At 41.8% G+C, this 16,962-nt stretch overlaps 1 protein-coding gene across 2 annotated transcripts in view; it reads left to right on the forward strand.

Annotated features, from left to right (window-relative positions):
* NSD1 (nuclear receptor binding SET domain protein 1) overlaps nt 1-16,962 on the forward strand; it is an 85,245-nt gene that overhangs the window by 29,688 nt on the left and 38,595 nt on the right. The window contains exons 5-7 of one of the 2 annotated variants that reach the window (XM_040344419.1): nt 1,228-3,178; nt 12,317-12,444; nt 15,220-15,406. In XM_040344419.1, the coding sequence (XP_040200353.1) occupies nt 1,228-3,178; nt 12,317-12,444; nt 15,220-15,406 (2,266 nt within the window). Of the gene's footprint in view, nt 1-1,227; nt 3,179-12,313; nt 12,445-15,219; nt 15,407-16,962 lie in introns of both variants that reach the window. The other variant, XM_040344418.1, reaches the window with a different exon arrangement.

Consider the following 16,962-nt stretch of genomic DNA (forward strand, 5'->3'; position numbering starts at 1 on the left):
ACTCTGCATTGGAGATGTCAGGGGGGTTGAATCAAGATCACGATTTTTTAACGATTTAATTGTGCAGCTCTAATATTTGTATGTGTGTGTGTGTGTGTGTGTGTGTGTGTAATATATATATATATATATATATATATATATATATATATATATATATATATATATATATATATAATGTTTGTATATGTATATGTATGTGCACCGAAATGGAAATTTCAGAAACGAAACCGAAATAAAAAAAAAATGTCAGGCCCACGTAGCAGAGGGTGCGTCAGATGGGGACGGAGTCACGTGACGGGTGGCCCTGCCTCACCAATAAAAGAAATGTCACAGCTCCAGCCGCGTGTCCGGCGGAGAGAGGCGGCCGGCGATGCTGGAGACATCGTTACAGCTGCTGCACGGCGATTCAGATGCTGCTTTGATACACAGTGTGACATGCATTACCAGGCACTAGGGAGGCTGTGTACTTTATGTAGAACGGATGGAGAGGAGGGGAGAGGCAGCCGGCGATGCTGGATCAGAGATATTGTTAAAGCAGCTGCACATCGATTCATAACCTGCTTTAACACACAGTGTGACATGCATTACCAGGCACTAGGGAGGCTGTGTAATTTATGTACACAGGAGTAAGAAGTAGTAGTAGGATAGAGGGGAGACTCATACGCGTGCGGCACCCAGCAGGATAACCCCGCCCCTTTTTCGTCACCATTATCGGCAAAAATTTTGTTTCGGCAAAGTGCTGAAAACACCATTTTCGGACGATATGTTTACACATATATATACACATATATACACATATATACATATACACATATACACATACACACACACACACACTATATTAGAGCTGCACAATTAATCGTTAAAAACTTGTGATCTCGATTCAAAGATTTCAAAGAAAATATCCGGGCAGTCTGCCAAGTTTTTAAAAAGAAACATTGAGATTATATATATATATATATATATATATATATATATATATATATATATATATATATATATATATATATATATATATATATATATATATATATATATATATATCTAATTTAATAATGTAGTTATTGCCTTCCTTCAAGGAAGGAGACAAATGGGAATGTTTGTTTTTTCATGTACGGAGCATGTGGGCAATATCTCCATACATAAATACTTCCAGGTAATTTCTTTCAATTTTTTTTTTTTTTTCCTATATTCCTAGTTGACTGAATTTAATTTTTGTTCTTCCAGATTCCATCAAAACTTCTACCACTATGGCAGTCAAGTATTACTCATGCCCTGGATTGCCTTGCCAAGACAGAATATGGAGATGTTGTACAGTTTGCAAGTCCAACAGAGAAACAGACAGATTATGGCGGGAAAAAATTCACTGGGACAATCAGTGTATTGAACGGTTTTGTAAAACCTCATCTGTCTAACTGTGTCCCATCTCCTTGCACTAACACAGATTCTACAAAGAAAAAACAAGGTATAAGCCGAAAGCCTTTAAATAAGGACTCTCCTAAGACTAAATACTTAGGAGAAGACTTTGTGGCCTCTAAACAAGCTGTCTCTCCTGATTATTGGTCTAATGAAACAAGTGATGAGAAGATAAAAATGCCACCAGCTCAGAAAGAAAATAGTAATCTCAAGCAAATATTTAACGATCCCCATAGCCTTAGTAGAGAAAGCAGCAGTACTGGACTAGTGGAGCAAGACAAGTGTTTAATGGATAAGCAGTCTATGAGTGATCATGATCAGACTGCAAAGTCTTTAGTAAAACCAATGGTGTCTTCAACAACGGATATATGTATAAATGAACTGAGCCCTCTTAATCAATCTCCAAAGCAAAGTGTTGTCTCAGAAGTGGAGGTGTCTGCGGAAAATATAAAAATCAAGAAACGTGTTAGAGAGTGCTCATTATCCAGTCCTTTAAGTGCTAATAAAAAACCTTCCAGATCCCAAGACTATTCGGTCTGCAGCAAAGGTATGTCGCCAAATAAAACGGCAGCACCAGAGTCTCCTGGGGAATCTCAAAGGCAAATATCGGCAAATCATAATATCAGCAAAGTTCACCATTCTCTGAATGATTTGACTAGGCCTCTAAATGTTGAAAGCCTGTCCTGCACAGCAGGTGAAAACGTACATGAGCAATTAAGTATGGCCTCCACAAACTCGCCTAAATCGCCTACTGAGCCGGGATGCACAGAAGTGTTCTGTGACTCGAATGGGGGGAGTAGCGATTCTGTGGAGAAAGAACAATCCGATAGGATAAGCAAGGACAATGCTGAAAATGCAACTTCAAAACCTTCTACACCCTTACTTTTCCAGTCGGCTCCGGGTCAAAGTAGAATCCCTATGGAGCATGATTATAAATACAGCAGCCTGTTAATGATGCTTAAAGATCTTCATGATACCAAAGAAAAGGAAAGACCGCTTATGACTGGAACAAAAACATCTTCCGTGTGTAGCCCTATGGAATGTTCTTCAGAAAGTGGGTCAGATAAGGTATCAAAGACTTCATTAGAGGTTGACCTGAAACAAGAGCCTGCAAATACCAGTAATGAAGCAAAGGATCTTTCGTTTACTCAGACTGGTGCACAGCTTTCCTGTAGCTCCAATGGGAATTCAGATGAGTCGTCGGATCCTAATATTTCAGTACCCCGCCCCAAAAAAATCTTTACAAAGCCCTGCATTCTGCAGAAAAGACGCATTAGGACAATAGAAGCATATACAAATAAAAGCGCTTCTCCTCTAAAAGAGAATGTGTCTTCAGAAAGCATGAGCCAGCCTTTGGTAGGAAGAATGCCTGATGGGTCAAAGCTGGGCTCTTCCCCCAACAGTATTGCATCTTCTCAGAATGACACACTAATAAAAGCGAATGTGGAAACGTTCTCAAGTAATCCTTTTGCACAGTTCAATGTTGTAAATGATGCACAAACTCTCCAAATGAGCACAACTGAAGTGAAACCCCATGGAAAGGAGACTGAAGCAGATTCAGGAGTTAAAGGGTGCCCAGGGCTGGATGAGCCAGAGACTAATTATGTTGCACCAAAAAAACGCTGGCAGAAATTTGAGCATTCTATTGAAGAAAACCACAGTGGAGGTTCTACAAAGGACTGTACCCCACCAATCGCTGATCTGAGTGACGAAAGCAAAGTTTCCAGTTCTGTCACGGCACAACCTGACCCACCACGACGAGGTATAGTTTTCTTTTCTAGTCATTTAACTAGAAATATGTATTTGGGGGGAGGCTGGGGTTTGGACTTTGATGGTACCATATTTCAACTGATTACCAGTCAAAATTAGAAAAGTATAAAGGTTTTATTACAGAAAACATATACCATATTTATCGGGGTATTGCGCGCTCCGGCGTATAGCACGCACCCCTAATGTGGACCCGCAATTCCTGTAAAAAAACATTTTAGTACTTGGTTTTGGTGTCTTGCGCGGCATCCATCGGCGGCCTCATCGGGTCCGGCTTCGGTGGTGTTCTCCCGCGCTGTCTCCCCGTCGAATCGCTGATTCCCGCGCTCAGTTTGAACGCCTCCGCCGACATATACCGAGTGCAGTACACTTGGCTACATTCGGCCAGGCTCGGCTTCGCTCGTGCTAACGCTCTGTGACGTTTATGCGTGAGCACGAGCGAAGCCGAGCCTAGCCGAGTGTACTGCACTCGGTATATGTCGGCGCAGGCATTCAAACTGAGCGCGGGTATTGGCGTGTATCGCGCACCCACGATTTTCCCCTTGTTTTAAGGGGAAAAAAGTGTGCGGTATAAGCCGATAAATACGGTACATAATTTACATATTCATAAAATAAACTTCTTTAGTCATAACAGCTATAAAGTGCCTAAAAGACATTCCGTCATTGTAGATAGAATGTCAACATTTAGTTTTTATTGAGAAGATCTCGACATGTTTCTTATATCACCCGCTTCTTCGGGAGCATTACTCATACATTTTGTCAGATGATGTATAAAAGGTTGTCATGAGACATGGGGGGGCGGTGACCATGGCTCCTGGTAAGTCGGGGTGAATTGCCAGCCCACACCAGAGGACATAGAAAGTCCTGAAACGGTCTCCACATCCGGTGTGTATGTATGAGTAATGCCCCCGAAGAAGCGGGCGATATAAGAAACCGCAAAACATGTTGAGCTCTTAATATAAACTAGATGATTTTGACATTCTATCTACAATGACCTAATGTCTTTTAGGCACTTTATAGCTGTTATGACTAAAGAAGTTTATTTTATGAATATGTAAATTATGTATATGTTTTTTGTAATAAAACCTTCTTTATACTTATCTCATTTTGACTGGTAATCAGTTGATATATGGTACCATCAAAGTCCAAACCAAATGCATATTTCAAATTTTGATGGGACGAAGGTACTGTGAAAAAATTTATATTCAGCACCTCTCCTTATTTTGTAATAATTAGTCTTGTGGTGCAACTGTCCTGATATGTAGACAGCATTTTGGTTTGTTGAAAGCTGTATTAAAAATACATCCATGCAAAACTTTTTTTTTCTGTTAACTTAATAAATTAAAGTGGTTGTAAACTTCAGACATGAAATTTGAACTAAGCATATCCCTCTATAGCAGGGGGTTTCCAAACGTTTCTAAACAAAGGACCAGTTCACTGTCCTTCAGACTATAATGGGGCCTTACTGTGCTCAGTAGAAGTAGAAAATGCTCTGGTGTTAGTGAGGGTAAACAATGCTCCAGCTGGGGTGTCAGTTGGAAGAGTAGTGCCTTAAGGGCCAGATAAAAGCAAAAAAAAGCTGCATCCTGCCCTTGGACTGCAGTTTGGACCACTGCTTTATAGTGTATTAGTCTCGGTTAAGAGCGTGGAGTGTAATTTCTGTCTGCTGCCTCCCTTCTCTATCGGGAGAAGTCAGAGAAAAATGGTTACAGGAGGGACCTCCTAGCAACCTCTGGCCCACGAGCTGTTGTGGAACTACAAGTCCCATGAGGCATTGCAAGCTGCTGACAGTTACAAGCATGACTCCCAAAGGCAGAGGCATGATGGGAGTTATAGTTCTGCAACAGCTGGAGGGCCACAGGTTGAGCACTCATGTCCTAGCAGATTGACAACCTCAGCTCTGTTCTATGGAGGGAGGTGTGTCTCTTCCCTCCAATCGACTTGCAAAAGCATTCTTACTGAGCTCTGCAAAGCGTAATGTCAACTCTCCACCCCCCTTCTTTTTCTTTCCTGACATTTCAGAAAAGCTTTATAAATCCTGGATTTTGAACAGATGTAGAGTAGACTGCAGACGAACAGATACCACTTATGTAGAAAGATTTGTTTCCTCTCTATATCACATGAGGCCTGTCTTTCCACTAGGTATATGTAAGGGTTTACAACCACTTTAAATTGAGGCATAGGCACACTTGGCATTCCATTTCGGGCAGATTACTGCTTTAAACGCATTAGAGATTGTCAGTGATTTTTGTTTTATAGTATCTTGGGTGTCACTTTTATTTTTTTAAATAAGCCTGGTAGTTTTGTGAATTTACTCAAATTCCAATGTTCACACTGTACATTTCTAGAAGTCCCCCCTTGATCTTAAACGTGAATCAAAGCACAAATGCTAAAATAAGCCTATGGTATTAGTCGTCCTGATGGGCAAAGAGATTATATATATATATATATATATATATATATATATATATATATATATATATATATATATATATATATATATATATATATATATATATATATATATATATATATATATATATAATTTTTTTTTTTTTTTAGGTAAAAAAAAAAATGAATCGTATAGGTGTGAAAACCTTATGCCTGTTTTTATTAAAAAAAAAAGTAAATTCCAAGGGTGCTTGCCATACACTTTGTCTGATGGTGGGTGGTATAAGCGTTGCTGGCTCATGTCTGCACATATGAGTTCCTGATCCTTTCTTTTTCTTTTTCTTTTTCTTTTTCTTTCTTTTTCTTTTTCTTTCTTTCTTTCTTTTTCTTTCTTTCTTTTTCTTTCTTTTTATTTCTTTTTCTTTCTTCTCAATGATGGCATTTTAATTATTAAAAAAAAAACCTAGAAGTATCTTAATCGATATACAGCTGTCACATGACCCAGTTCTTTCCCAGCCTGTCTGCAAGGAAACATACAGTTGTGCTCATAAGTTTACATTCCCTGTCAGAATTTGATTTATTGGCCATTTTCCAGAGAATATGAATAACACAATAATTTTGAACTCATGGTTAGTGTTTGGCTGAAGCCATTTAATAATCAACTGTGTTTACCCTTTTTTAAATCATCACAACAGAAACTACCCAAATTACCTGATCAAAAGTTTACATACCCTGGTGATTTTTGGCCTGATAACATGCACACAAGTTGACACAGAGGTTTGAATGGCTATTAAAAGGTAACCATCCTCACCTGTGATCGGTTTGCTTGTAATTGGTGAGGGTGTGAAAAAGGTCAATGAGTTGCGCTGACGTCTCCGGATTCTGAGTCATGGGGAAAGCAAAAGAATTGTCAAAGCATCTGCGGGAAAAGGTAGCTGAACTGTATAAAACAGGAAAGGGATATAAAAAGATATCCATGGAATTGGGAATGCCAATCGGTTTCAAAATGCACAATAAGGAGACACTTGAAGAAAGATGGACTGCATGGACGAGTTGCCAGAAGAAAGACATTACTACGCAAATGCCACAAAGTATCCCGCTTACAATATGCCAAACGGCAGAGACGAGCTTTAAACCTTCTGGCACAAAGTCATGTGGAGTGATGAGACCAAAATTTTGCATTTTGGCCCCAACCATAAATGCTTCATTTGGAGAGGAGTCAACAAGGCCTATGATGAAAGGTACCCAATTCCTACTGTGAAACACGGAGGTGGATCGCTGATGTTTTAGGGATGTGTGAGCTACAAAGGCACAGGAAATTTGGACAAAATGTATGGCAAGATGAATGCAGTACTGTATGTTAGTAAATACTGAAGGAACATTTGCATTCATCAGCCAGGAAGCTGCACATGGGACATACTTGGAGATTCCAACATGACAATGATCCAAAACACAAGGCCAAGTTGACCTGTCATTGGCTACAGCAGAATAAAGTGAAGGTTCTGGAGTGGCCATCTCAGTCTCCTGACCTCAATATCATTGAGCCACTCTGTGGAGATCTCAAACGTGCAGTTCATGTAAGACAGTCCAAGAATATTCAGGAACCGGAGGCCTTTTGCCAAGAGGAATGGGGGCAGCTTTACCATCTGAAAAGATGAGCCTCGTCCACATATACCACAAAAGACTTCAAGCTGTCATTGATGTTAAAGGGGGCAATACATGGTATTAAAGAGGAGGTTCACCCACAATCTAAACTTTATCTTAATACAATCTGCAGCCTTAATACATTTAAAATAATCCACAGTTTTTTTTTTTTCCCTCTGTATCTTATTACCTTAATTCCGAGGGATTACATCTGGCTTCTGGGTACTGTTCCTCGCGGGAGTGGGCGTATCTATCCCTTTCCCTGCCGCCACAGTGTGTGCTGGGAGCTGTGCGCAATGTCTCCTGGGAGTACTGTGTCATTATTCCCAGGAGCATTGCTGTTATTGGCAATAGGTTAGTCACTCACAACGGGGAGTGTATCTGAAATGACGACACCCGTTGTCATGGTAATCAGGAAGTGTTGACGGCGCTGCTCGCTGTCAACACAGTGCATGCACGAGATACTGCGTGAACGATGGGAGCATATCATCACCGCTTCCCAGAAATCTTTGCTTGTGGGCTTCAGAATGCCCACAAGCAAGATGGAAAACGCCTGCCTGAATTTTTCACACGGAAACCGATGGGATCGCTTGACAAGCAGCTAATAGCAGCTTATAATGATATCTGTAACACTAGTTATTGAACCTAAATAGAAAAAAGTGAGAAACCGTGGAACCTCCGCTTTAAGAACCTGGGTATGTAAGCTTTTCATCAGGGTCATTTGGATAGTTTCTGTTGTCATGATTTAAAAAGAGTAAACACAGTTGATAATGGCTTCAGCCGAACACTAACCATGAGTGAAAAAAGTTTGTTTATTCATATTCTCTGAAAAATGGCCAAGAAATCATAAATTATGCCAGGGTATGTAAACTTATGAGTGTATATGTGTAGCGCTTATGATTTCAAACATTGTATGTGATAAACAAATGACACAAACTAACAGTGACTGAGTGATAGTGACTCACTGTGAAATTAAATACATGGTATACTAAAGCAGGGCTCGACAAAATCCGGGCGCCAGGTCGCAATTGCGACAAGAAATTGTGACCTGGCGCCCGCCTGTAATTGAGGCCGCGACCTACAGGGCCGCAAAGCCGCGGCCTCAATTACCGGCCGCCGCAATCGGCAGGATCCTTGTCTCTGTGCGCCCCCGCCGTGGCCGGTAATTGAGACTGCGGCCTTGTGAAGTCCCAAGCTTCCTTCTGGCGCCATCGGGTGGTGGCCGTTGGCATTACAAGTAAAACCAGTTCTAATGTGTAATTTTTCACTGTTTTCACTGCCATCTCCTTCCCTCTAATTAGAACCCCCAAACATTATATATTTTTTTATCCTAACACCCTAGAGAATAAAATGGCGAATGTTGCAATACTTTCTGTCACGCCGTATTTGCGCAGCGTTCTTACAAGCGCACTTTTATGGGGAAAAAATACACTTTTTTAAAATTTAAAAAATAAGACAACAGTAAAGTTATCCCAATTTTTTTTTTTATATTGTGAAAGATAATGTTACGCTGAGTAAATTGATACCCAACATATCACGCTTCAAAATTGAGTCCGCTCGTGGAATGCCGACAAACTTTTACCCTTTAAAATCTCCATAGGCGACGTTTAAAACAATTCTACAGGTTGCATGTTTTGAGTTAGAGGAGGTCTAGAGCTAGAATTATTGCTCTTGCTCGAACGATCGCGGCGATACCTCACGTGTGGTTTGAATACCGTTTACATATGCGGGCGCTACTCACGTATGTATTCGCTTCTGTGTGCGAGCTCGTTGGGACGGGGCGCGTTTTCTGGCTCCTAACTTTTTTAGCTGACTCCTAGATTCCAAGCAAATTTGTCAAACCCTGTTAAAGTCCATAAATAAAAAAATTAGATTATTAAAGGAGTAAATAGCCCACCAAGTGCCAAAAAATGGATAAAGAAAAAACAACAACTTCCAAGTGTTTCTTGAATAACACAAAATCGTGACTTCTTCTATGAAATGTGATGACCCACCACCGGTGGCCACACATGCCAATCAGTCCCCACCAGCAATACCTGCCAATGCCTCCTAATCACTGATGCCCATCAGTGCCATTAATCGGTGTCAATCAGTGCCACTCATCAGTGTCCATTAGTGCCCACCTATCAGTGTTCATCAGTGCCACCCATAAGTACCCATCAGTGCACCCATCTGCATGCCTCACTGTGTCCATGACTAGACTTACGTTTTAACATGGGAGTATATAGAAGGGGTGCCTAGCTCTGAAAACACGTTGCTCCCCGGATATATGTCCGCCAGACACCAAACTTTGCACACTTGTAGGGGAGAACTGTGATCTACATGTGTGCCAGGGGACCTACGGCCGGCCGTTACCGTGTCCCCAAAGTAACCAGAGAAATTACCGTTTAACATGGGAGCCTATGGAAGGGGTGCCCGACTTTAAAAAAATCGGTGCTCCCCGGCAGTAGGTCCCCCAGACAGAAAACTTTGCACACTTGTAGAGAAAGAGTGGGGCTTTATGTGTGCCAAGGGGTCCAGGGGACCTATGGCCAGTTGGTACCACGTCCCCAAAGTCCGGGAGATAAAGTGACTTGAGTATAAGCCAAGTTTTTCAGCACATTAGGAGACTTTACTGGAAGAGGCAGCAGAGGAGAATAAGTTTCAGGATCCAGTTTCATCATATGTTTTGCTGCATTGGTACCATCGTTGATCGGAGGTCATGGCGTTTACTTAACTAGGATTCTTCCAGTTTCCGACATTTTGGTTTACTCCATATATGCCCGTTTTGATTCACGGAGACATATGTCCCCCTGAGTCCATCCTTTCCGGTAAGTTCACAATTCTACCGGTGGTGGGTCATCACATTTCATATAAATCACGATTTTGTGTTATTCAAGAAACGCTTGGAAGTTGTTTTCTTTTCTTCTTTATCCATTTTTTTGGCACTTGGTGGACTATTTAATCCTTTTAATGATTTAATTTTAGAATTTTTTTATTTATGGACTTTAGTATACCATGTATTTGATTTCACAGTGAGCCACTATCACTCAGTCACTGTTAGTTTGTGTCATTTGTTTATCACATACAATGTTTGATATCGTAATTCTCATTGTTTAAGAGCTACACATATACACCCATTTTGTTTTTTTCGTATTTTTCAATCAGCCGTGTTAGCAGCTACACTGTATATTGGCAGCGCAGGGTTATTTACACAATTTTTTTATTTTTATGAAAACTTATGAGCACAACTGTAAGCAGAAGGAGCTTCTAGTCATCTTCTGCTGGCCACATGTTCTAAAAAAAAACAGCCTTTGTAATACATGTAAAAATGTCAAAAACTGTTTTTAAATTGTCATGCAAGTATATATTTGAAATCCAAATCTTTTTATTTTTCACAATAACATGGTGTGGGTAGATTTTTTCCAGCCACAGATTGTCACGCCTCACCTGTGTCTTAGAATAAGAGGGAGGTGAAGCTTCCACTAATCAAGATGCAATGTCCCACCACCCATATTGTTTAGTTGGTTATTGGGCATGGAGGAGGAGAGTGGCCTGTCACTTACCACTCTGTTTACGCCCACATGTGTGACTATAGCAGTGGTTCTCAACCTGGAGGTCGGGACCCCCTCGGGGGTCAAATTACGATTTGCCAGGGGTCACCAAATTCTGGGCTGTTCCTAAAGCCTGCACCACTCTCCCAGCCTTTTTGCGACCGCCCAGCAGGGCTGTTTCTGGAGCCCACATCTGCCCTCTTAGCCTCTTTGCAGCCACCCTTTCAGTTCATGACATGGCTGGGAGGCAGAGACTAGAGGTCAGCTGACTGGTGAAGAATGTGAAGTGGGAGGGGCTGGAGGAGACCCTATCTCCTGATTTCAGCATAGGTGTCACTGCTACGAGACACCACAAAGTCAGAGACACCGTGAATCTGGAGACACAGCGAGTAACACTACCTGTGATTATAGTTACCATTAAAAGTCCCCACTACAGTTCTCAGATCAGCAGAGGACCTTGATCAAGAGCACCCAATTTGGCTGATCAGAACTCCCCCCAGCACTGCCACTGATCCCACCCCCCACCAGCACTGCCACACATCCCATTTCTCCACCACCAAGGAGTAAGAGAAAGAATAAAAATAGAGAATACATGGAAGGTAGAGGAAAAGAGGGGGGAGGAACAAAGAAAAAGGGAGAGAAAGAATAAGAAAGACGGCTAGAGAGAGGGATGGGGGGGAAAAACAAGAAATTATGATAGAGAGATAAAAGGGAAAGAAAGGAGGACAAAGAGAAAGAGTGGTTCATCCTAAAATGTGCCATAAGAGGTTTTAAAAAAACTGTATGAGTGGAAGGGACTCAGGGAGTGCTAAATGTCTGTGGGTTAGGGGTGCAAATTACTCGTCTTGCCTTGGGTGCCGACCATCAACGCTTACTGTTAGGGGTCTCCACAACTTGGGAAATTTTATAAAGGGGTCACGGCACTTGCAAGGTTGAGAACCCCTGCTCTATAGTCACATGGGCTGCTCAGATGTGATGGGGAGGAAATACTGAGCATAGAAACACACTAAAAACTGAGCATGTGCAGAGCTGCTAACACTGCTCTGCAAAATCCCTAGCTGAATTGGGGACATGGACAGATGGAGAACGGCAGAATCCACTAGGTTTATTTTATTTTTCAGAACACCGAAAATAAATCTCATAGTGACCGAGTATGAACAGCATGTAATGCAGCATTTGATGTTTTTGTTTTTATGATGTGAGTTCAGTGACATTTTAACCTTGCCGGTCATGCAATGTTCTTGTCACTTCTGTGAGATGGCCCGGACGCATAAAAACGTTTATATAGATTTATTTTTAAATTACTAATCCTATGCAGGATGGGTGGCTACTTTCGTAGATACGATGGTGGAAAAAGCATAGCCACCAAGGAACAGACAATCTGTTATTTTCAGAAATAAAGGGGCAAAAAATCCCACCAAAAACCCCATTTGACTTGCAAAAAAAAAATTCATATGGAATCCTTGTTTGCCTGTCATCTTAAGTCCACAAAATTGCTTGCTTGTGTTGTGCTATTTTATTACCATCTGCATAACACATACATGTCATCCTGTTGGTTTCAGCAGTAGGAACTAACTGGGGTAAGAAGTATCGGAAGAGATCCAGAAAGAGAGCCAGAAATGTTGCAGATGAGCACGGGACTTCTGGTGCCCCAAAGAAAAGGAACTGTAGACAGCCTTTAGCTGCTTCACAGGTAAGCAATTTAAGTGTTTTTCCTTGGTAGCGTGACTGTACAGAGAAAAAGAAAAACGGCTGGTTGGATTTTAAACTCTTTTGGACCTGTTCTTTTGCTATACTTTGTGTGTACATTTTCTCCATCTTTCGCTCGCATACCTGTGTTCCGTCAGATTAGGCGAGTGTGGGGTGTACCAAGTAGGCTACACCAGAATGTCACTTCCGTTGCCAGATCTGACGGATCGCCTAATCTGTTGACCTGCTTGTCCATATGTTTACAGAACCGCAGTGACTTCTGTGCTTTGCTGCATTTCCTCTCCCTTTCAAGTTTCTGTTCCTACTGTTCAACCTTTCTTCTGCACCTCAGTTCTTTGTCAAGGTGCTGTTCCCAGTACTAGCCTGGGTCTTATCTTATCCTTGGACCTACCAATTCATCTGGCATCAAAGAACTGATTTCTGGAAGACCCACAAGAAAGGATGCAAGCCTCTTGGGCTGCAACAGAAATATGGAGCACTCCACTAATTGCCCACAGCCCATACAATACTAGCAGCAAAATATATTTTTCCCCTTGGAGACTTTTTAAGGCTATATACAGCAGGCATTGTCATGTGTCAACTCCCAAAGAAATGGCAGAGGGGCCATTTCCTTGGGAGTTGACAAAAGAGTGTACGCTGTTACAAAGTGGGTGGTCTCCTGGGGGGGTGCCTTAGTTCATGGAAGGAAATATGGGTACTCTCACTATTGTTTTTAATATATAGGGCTGGTCCAGGTTTCTCTGTATAACATTTAATATACTGTATACCCTTCATTACCCGAAGGAAGGTGTTCTCTCTGAAACACGTCTGATTTGTCCTGGTGTAACATCAATGTAGACAAAGCTAAACAATTTGGAAGGTAACGATTAAGTAGGGACAATTGGGTATCCCGAACATTACAGCATTATTATGTATTATTATGCTGTATATATTTTACTAATGCTAGCTGTGTTGTAATTTTTATATTGTTCTGATTGCACCGTAATCAAGATTGGCATATTTTGCCTTTTACTATAAGTTTTGTATATTACCTTAAAAGTCCCAAGGGGAAATGTATGTTGCTAGCCTTTTGAGCTGAGGCTTTGCCCTGTGCCCCCTTTCGGTGCAGGGGGCCTGGATGTCGAATCTTTCCAATCAACCTTTATTTGGGCAATTTGGTTGTCCATGCATTGCTGGACCTCTGGAAGGTCATCTAATTTTAGATCCAGTCAGACAACACAAGGGCAGTGGCGCATACATGTGCTACTCCAATCTGATAAGACTCTTTAGATTGCTTGAATCATATGTCCCAAGGATTGCTTTATCATTCTTCATGGTCACTGGCTTTCACAGCATGGCTGTTGAAGCCTAGGTTCTGAGGGACATGGGCATTTCTAAATTTGTGGTTCCCAGAATGCTAAAAGCTAGGAAGTCTACTCTCAAAAGGTCTATAGTTGCTTGTGGAAGGCATACTTCACATGGTTCAAAGCAGTGGGCTTTTCTTGTTGCCATCAGCTATGTGAGGAGAGTATCTAAGCTGGTAGCTTTATCCTGTAAAGCAGGGATATGCAATTAGCAGACCTCCAGCTGTTGCAAAACTACAAGTCCCATCATGCCTCTGCCTCTGGCTGTCATGCTTGTGGCTGTCAGGGTCTTGCTATGCCTCATGGGACTTGTAGTTCTGCAACAGCTGGAGGTCCGCTAATTGCATATCCCTGCTGTAAAGCATTATGTTCTGGTCATTCACAAGGTGTTGCAGCCCATAACTTCCTTCCTGTCTAACATGGGCTTTGCCTGCCAACTCGGCCAGGATGTTTTTTCTTTCCCTCGTTTTGGACCGCAGTTGATAAGGGAAGATTTACTTTTCTTACCTGAATGTAGTTTATGCTGTGAAACTACCTTGGGACTGCTGCTTTCTTAAAGACCGATACTTCCGTTCTTATTGGTCCTCATAAGGGTGAACCAAGTTCTCGTTCAACCATATTTCGGTGGCTCGGGCAGACCATTATTTAAGTTCCAAACCAATAGATACATGTAAAACCATCTGCGCTTGAGAGTCCCTCAAAATACACAAACTGAAAGACAAAACAGAGGGTCCACCAGCCTAGTGCATTATCCTTAAAACATATAGTTTATTATACACAATCGTAGTTAAAATACCCACAAACCGACAGGTATGTAAAAGCTTGCCCTCCTACAACAGCATGAAGTCCATGTTGCATTGTAAAACAGTTATAGGATATCCTGAGTCCAGTCTTTTTTTGTGTACCCGTTATTGTATTGTTTTTCTGTCGCCTGCCCCTCCTTTTGGACCACCATGGAGGAGAGACAACCATAGAATTTTTGTCATTAACCTAAATTACTTTTCCTTGAACCCATTGAGGGACGCAGACTTGGTTAGCATGCACTATCATTTCCTTTTATGTTGATTACAGGTCCATTATCCTATCCATTTTGTATAACATCGATTTGATTTAAAAAATAAAGTGTATCCTTTTGGCTAAGACAGAGGTGCAGTGATATAATATTTATGTGATGGATAGTACATGAGCTTAAATTGGCCTAATTAAATGTATTAATGTACGGTAATATTTGAAATAAAAATGGCTAATTTGCGTAGCATTTTAATTGTGTATCTAGGATTAATCGGTTTTAGCTATTTTCATACAGACTCTTCTTCCTGCTTCGTGATACAAAAAACGATTTGTGTTTGTATGAGGCGGTGTTAGTGTTGCATATTTACTTACGAAGTCTGTTTTCAAATGTGTTTTTATGGCAGCATGAACCCACCAAAGAGCAAGACAATCTGGGTCACAGTAATCAAACAGGAAGTGAACCTGCTGAAAAGGGCACTAATCTCTCAAATGGAGAAGATGGAACATTTTCAGGAATGGCTACCCAGGTTACCATAAAAACCGAACCTATTGAAGAATCGAGTGGCAGCACTGCTCCTCCAGCAAAACCAGGTGATTATCTTTCTGGTATTTTCAAATGATGGTTGAGGGCTGATTTGGGTGCACATGCCAGTACAGCATGCATAAACAGTTTATGCATCTGGAGCAGTATGAAGCCACATACAGGAAGCCTTTTTATGTCTATGAAGACTCGCTGTCTGCATTCTAGTCTGTGCACTCGTCAAACTTGAATGTCCAGGTGAGTTTGTACATCCACTGCGTCTCCATTGTCTTAAATAGGTTGCCTGCACACAGCTCTGTGCTGCTTCAGACCCCTAAATAAGCTTATCTTGCATGCTCTGTGGGCATCTCTGCCCATGTGAATGAGCCCCTAGTCTTTCCAAGCCCTCTTGGGAACATACTTTCAGTAATGAGCATTATTTCAAAGACTTGCATGATTTTGTTGAGTCTGTGCATTGGCAGTGCAGCTTCTTCCAGGACTTTAACTATGACGTTAAAGCTCAATTTCAAGTATTGCATTGTAGTTGCATTGGTGCAGCTTGGACCAGTGTAACTATGCATGTTTCTTACCTGTTTGGTCCTCATGGAAACTGGAGGCATTACTACTTCAGTGATTGCCACTGGTTTCCGAGTCATGTGCCGAGTGGCTGCCCTGCTGTGCTGTTCAGCAAGCACAGTAAGTCCCTTGCTCGGAATGGGCTAAAGGGAAAAAAGCATTACAAAAATGTATGTTTCCAAGAAAAAATTTACTTTGTAGGCACATTAGAATAAAAAAAATATTTTAATACATGGATGCATCTAGAGAAAATGTGATACAGTATACAAAACAAAGGACAAATGGTCTTTCCAATGAATATACGGTACTCGATAGCCTCAGAACTTGATGTGGAGCTGTAACAATACACAGATCCCACGCTGGGTAGAGTAGAAAATCCTGGATCAAGCCATTTAGATCCTTGAAGTGTTAAAAAGCAGCTCTACATGTTTTCGTGATTTCAAATATATTGCTTCTTCAGGAGCTTCTAAGTTTTTCTTTAACAATCTAGATTAGAATATAGCTTTGAGGGAGGGACACGTGTTTACCAAGCAACAATGCAGCCACTTGACATGGGACACGGAAGCCAATGGAAATCGATGTAGAAGCGGTGCCTACTACAGTGATTTCCAGCTTTCACAGGGATCGGTCAGGTATGGTGGTTGCATAGGGACGTAGGTCCCAGCTGGACCAATGTAAAAGCCACACCTGGAATTCAGCTTTAAGGCTAATGCCACGTACACACGACCATTTTTAAAGCGGATGTGCCACTAAAAAACTATATTAAAAGCAAGCGGCTACAAATACTGCAGCTGCTGACTTTTAATATAAGGACACTTACCTGTCCTGGAGTCCAGCGGTGATCGCAGCAGATGACGAGCCGATCGCTCGTCACCCTGCTGCTCCCCCCTCCATCCACGGTGAGGGAACCAGGAAGTGAAGCGCTCCGGCTTCACTGCCCGGTTCCCTACGGCGCATGCGCGAGTCGCGCTGCGCCCGCCGATTGGCTCCCGCTGTGTGCTGGGAGCCGAGTGTTCCCAGCATACAACGGGGGGCGACGGGAAGCGGAGAA

The sequence above is a fragment of the Rana temporaria genome, chromosome 3, assembly GCF_905171775.1.
Source record: "Rana temporaria chromosome 3, aRanTem1.1, whole genome shotgun sequence".
NCBI classification, from domain to species: Eukaryota; Metazoa; Chordata; class Amphibia; order Anura; family Ranidae; genus Rana; species Rana temporaria.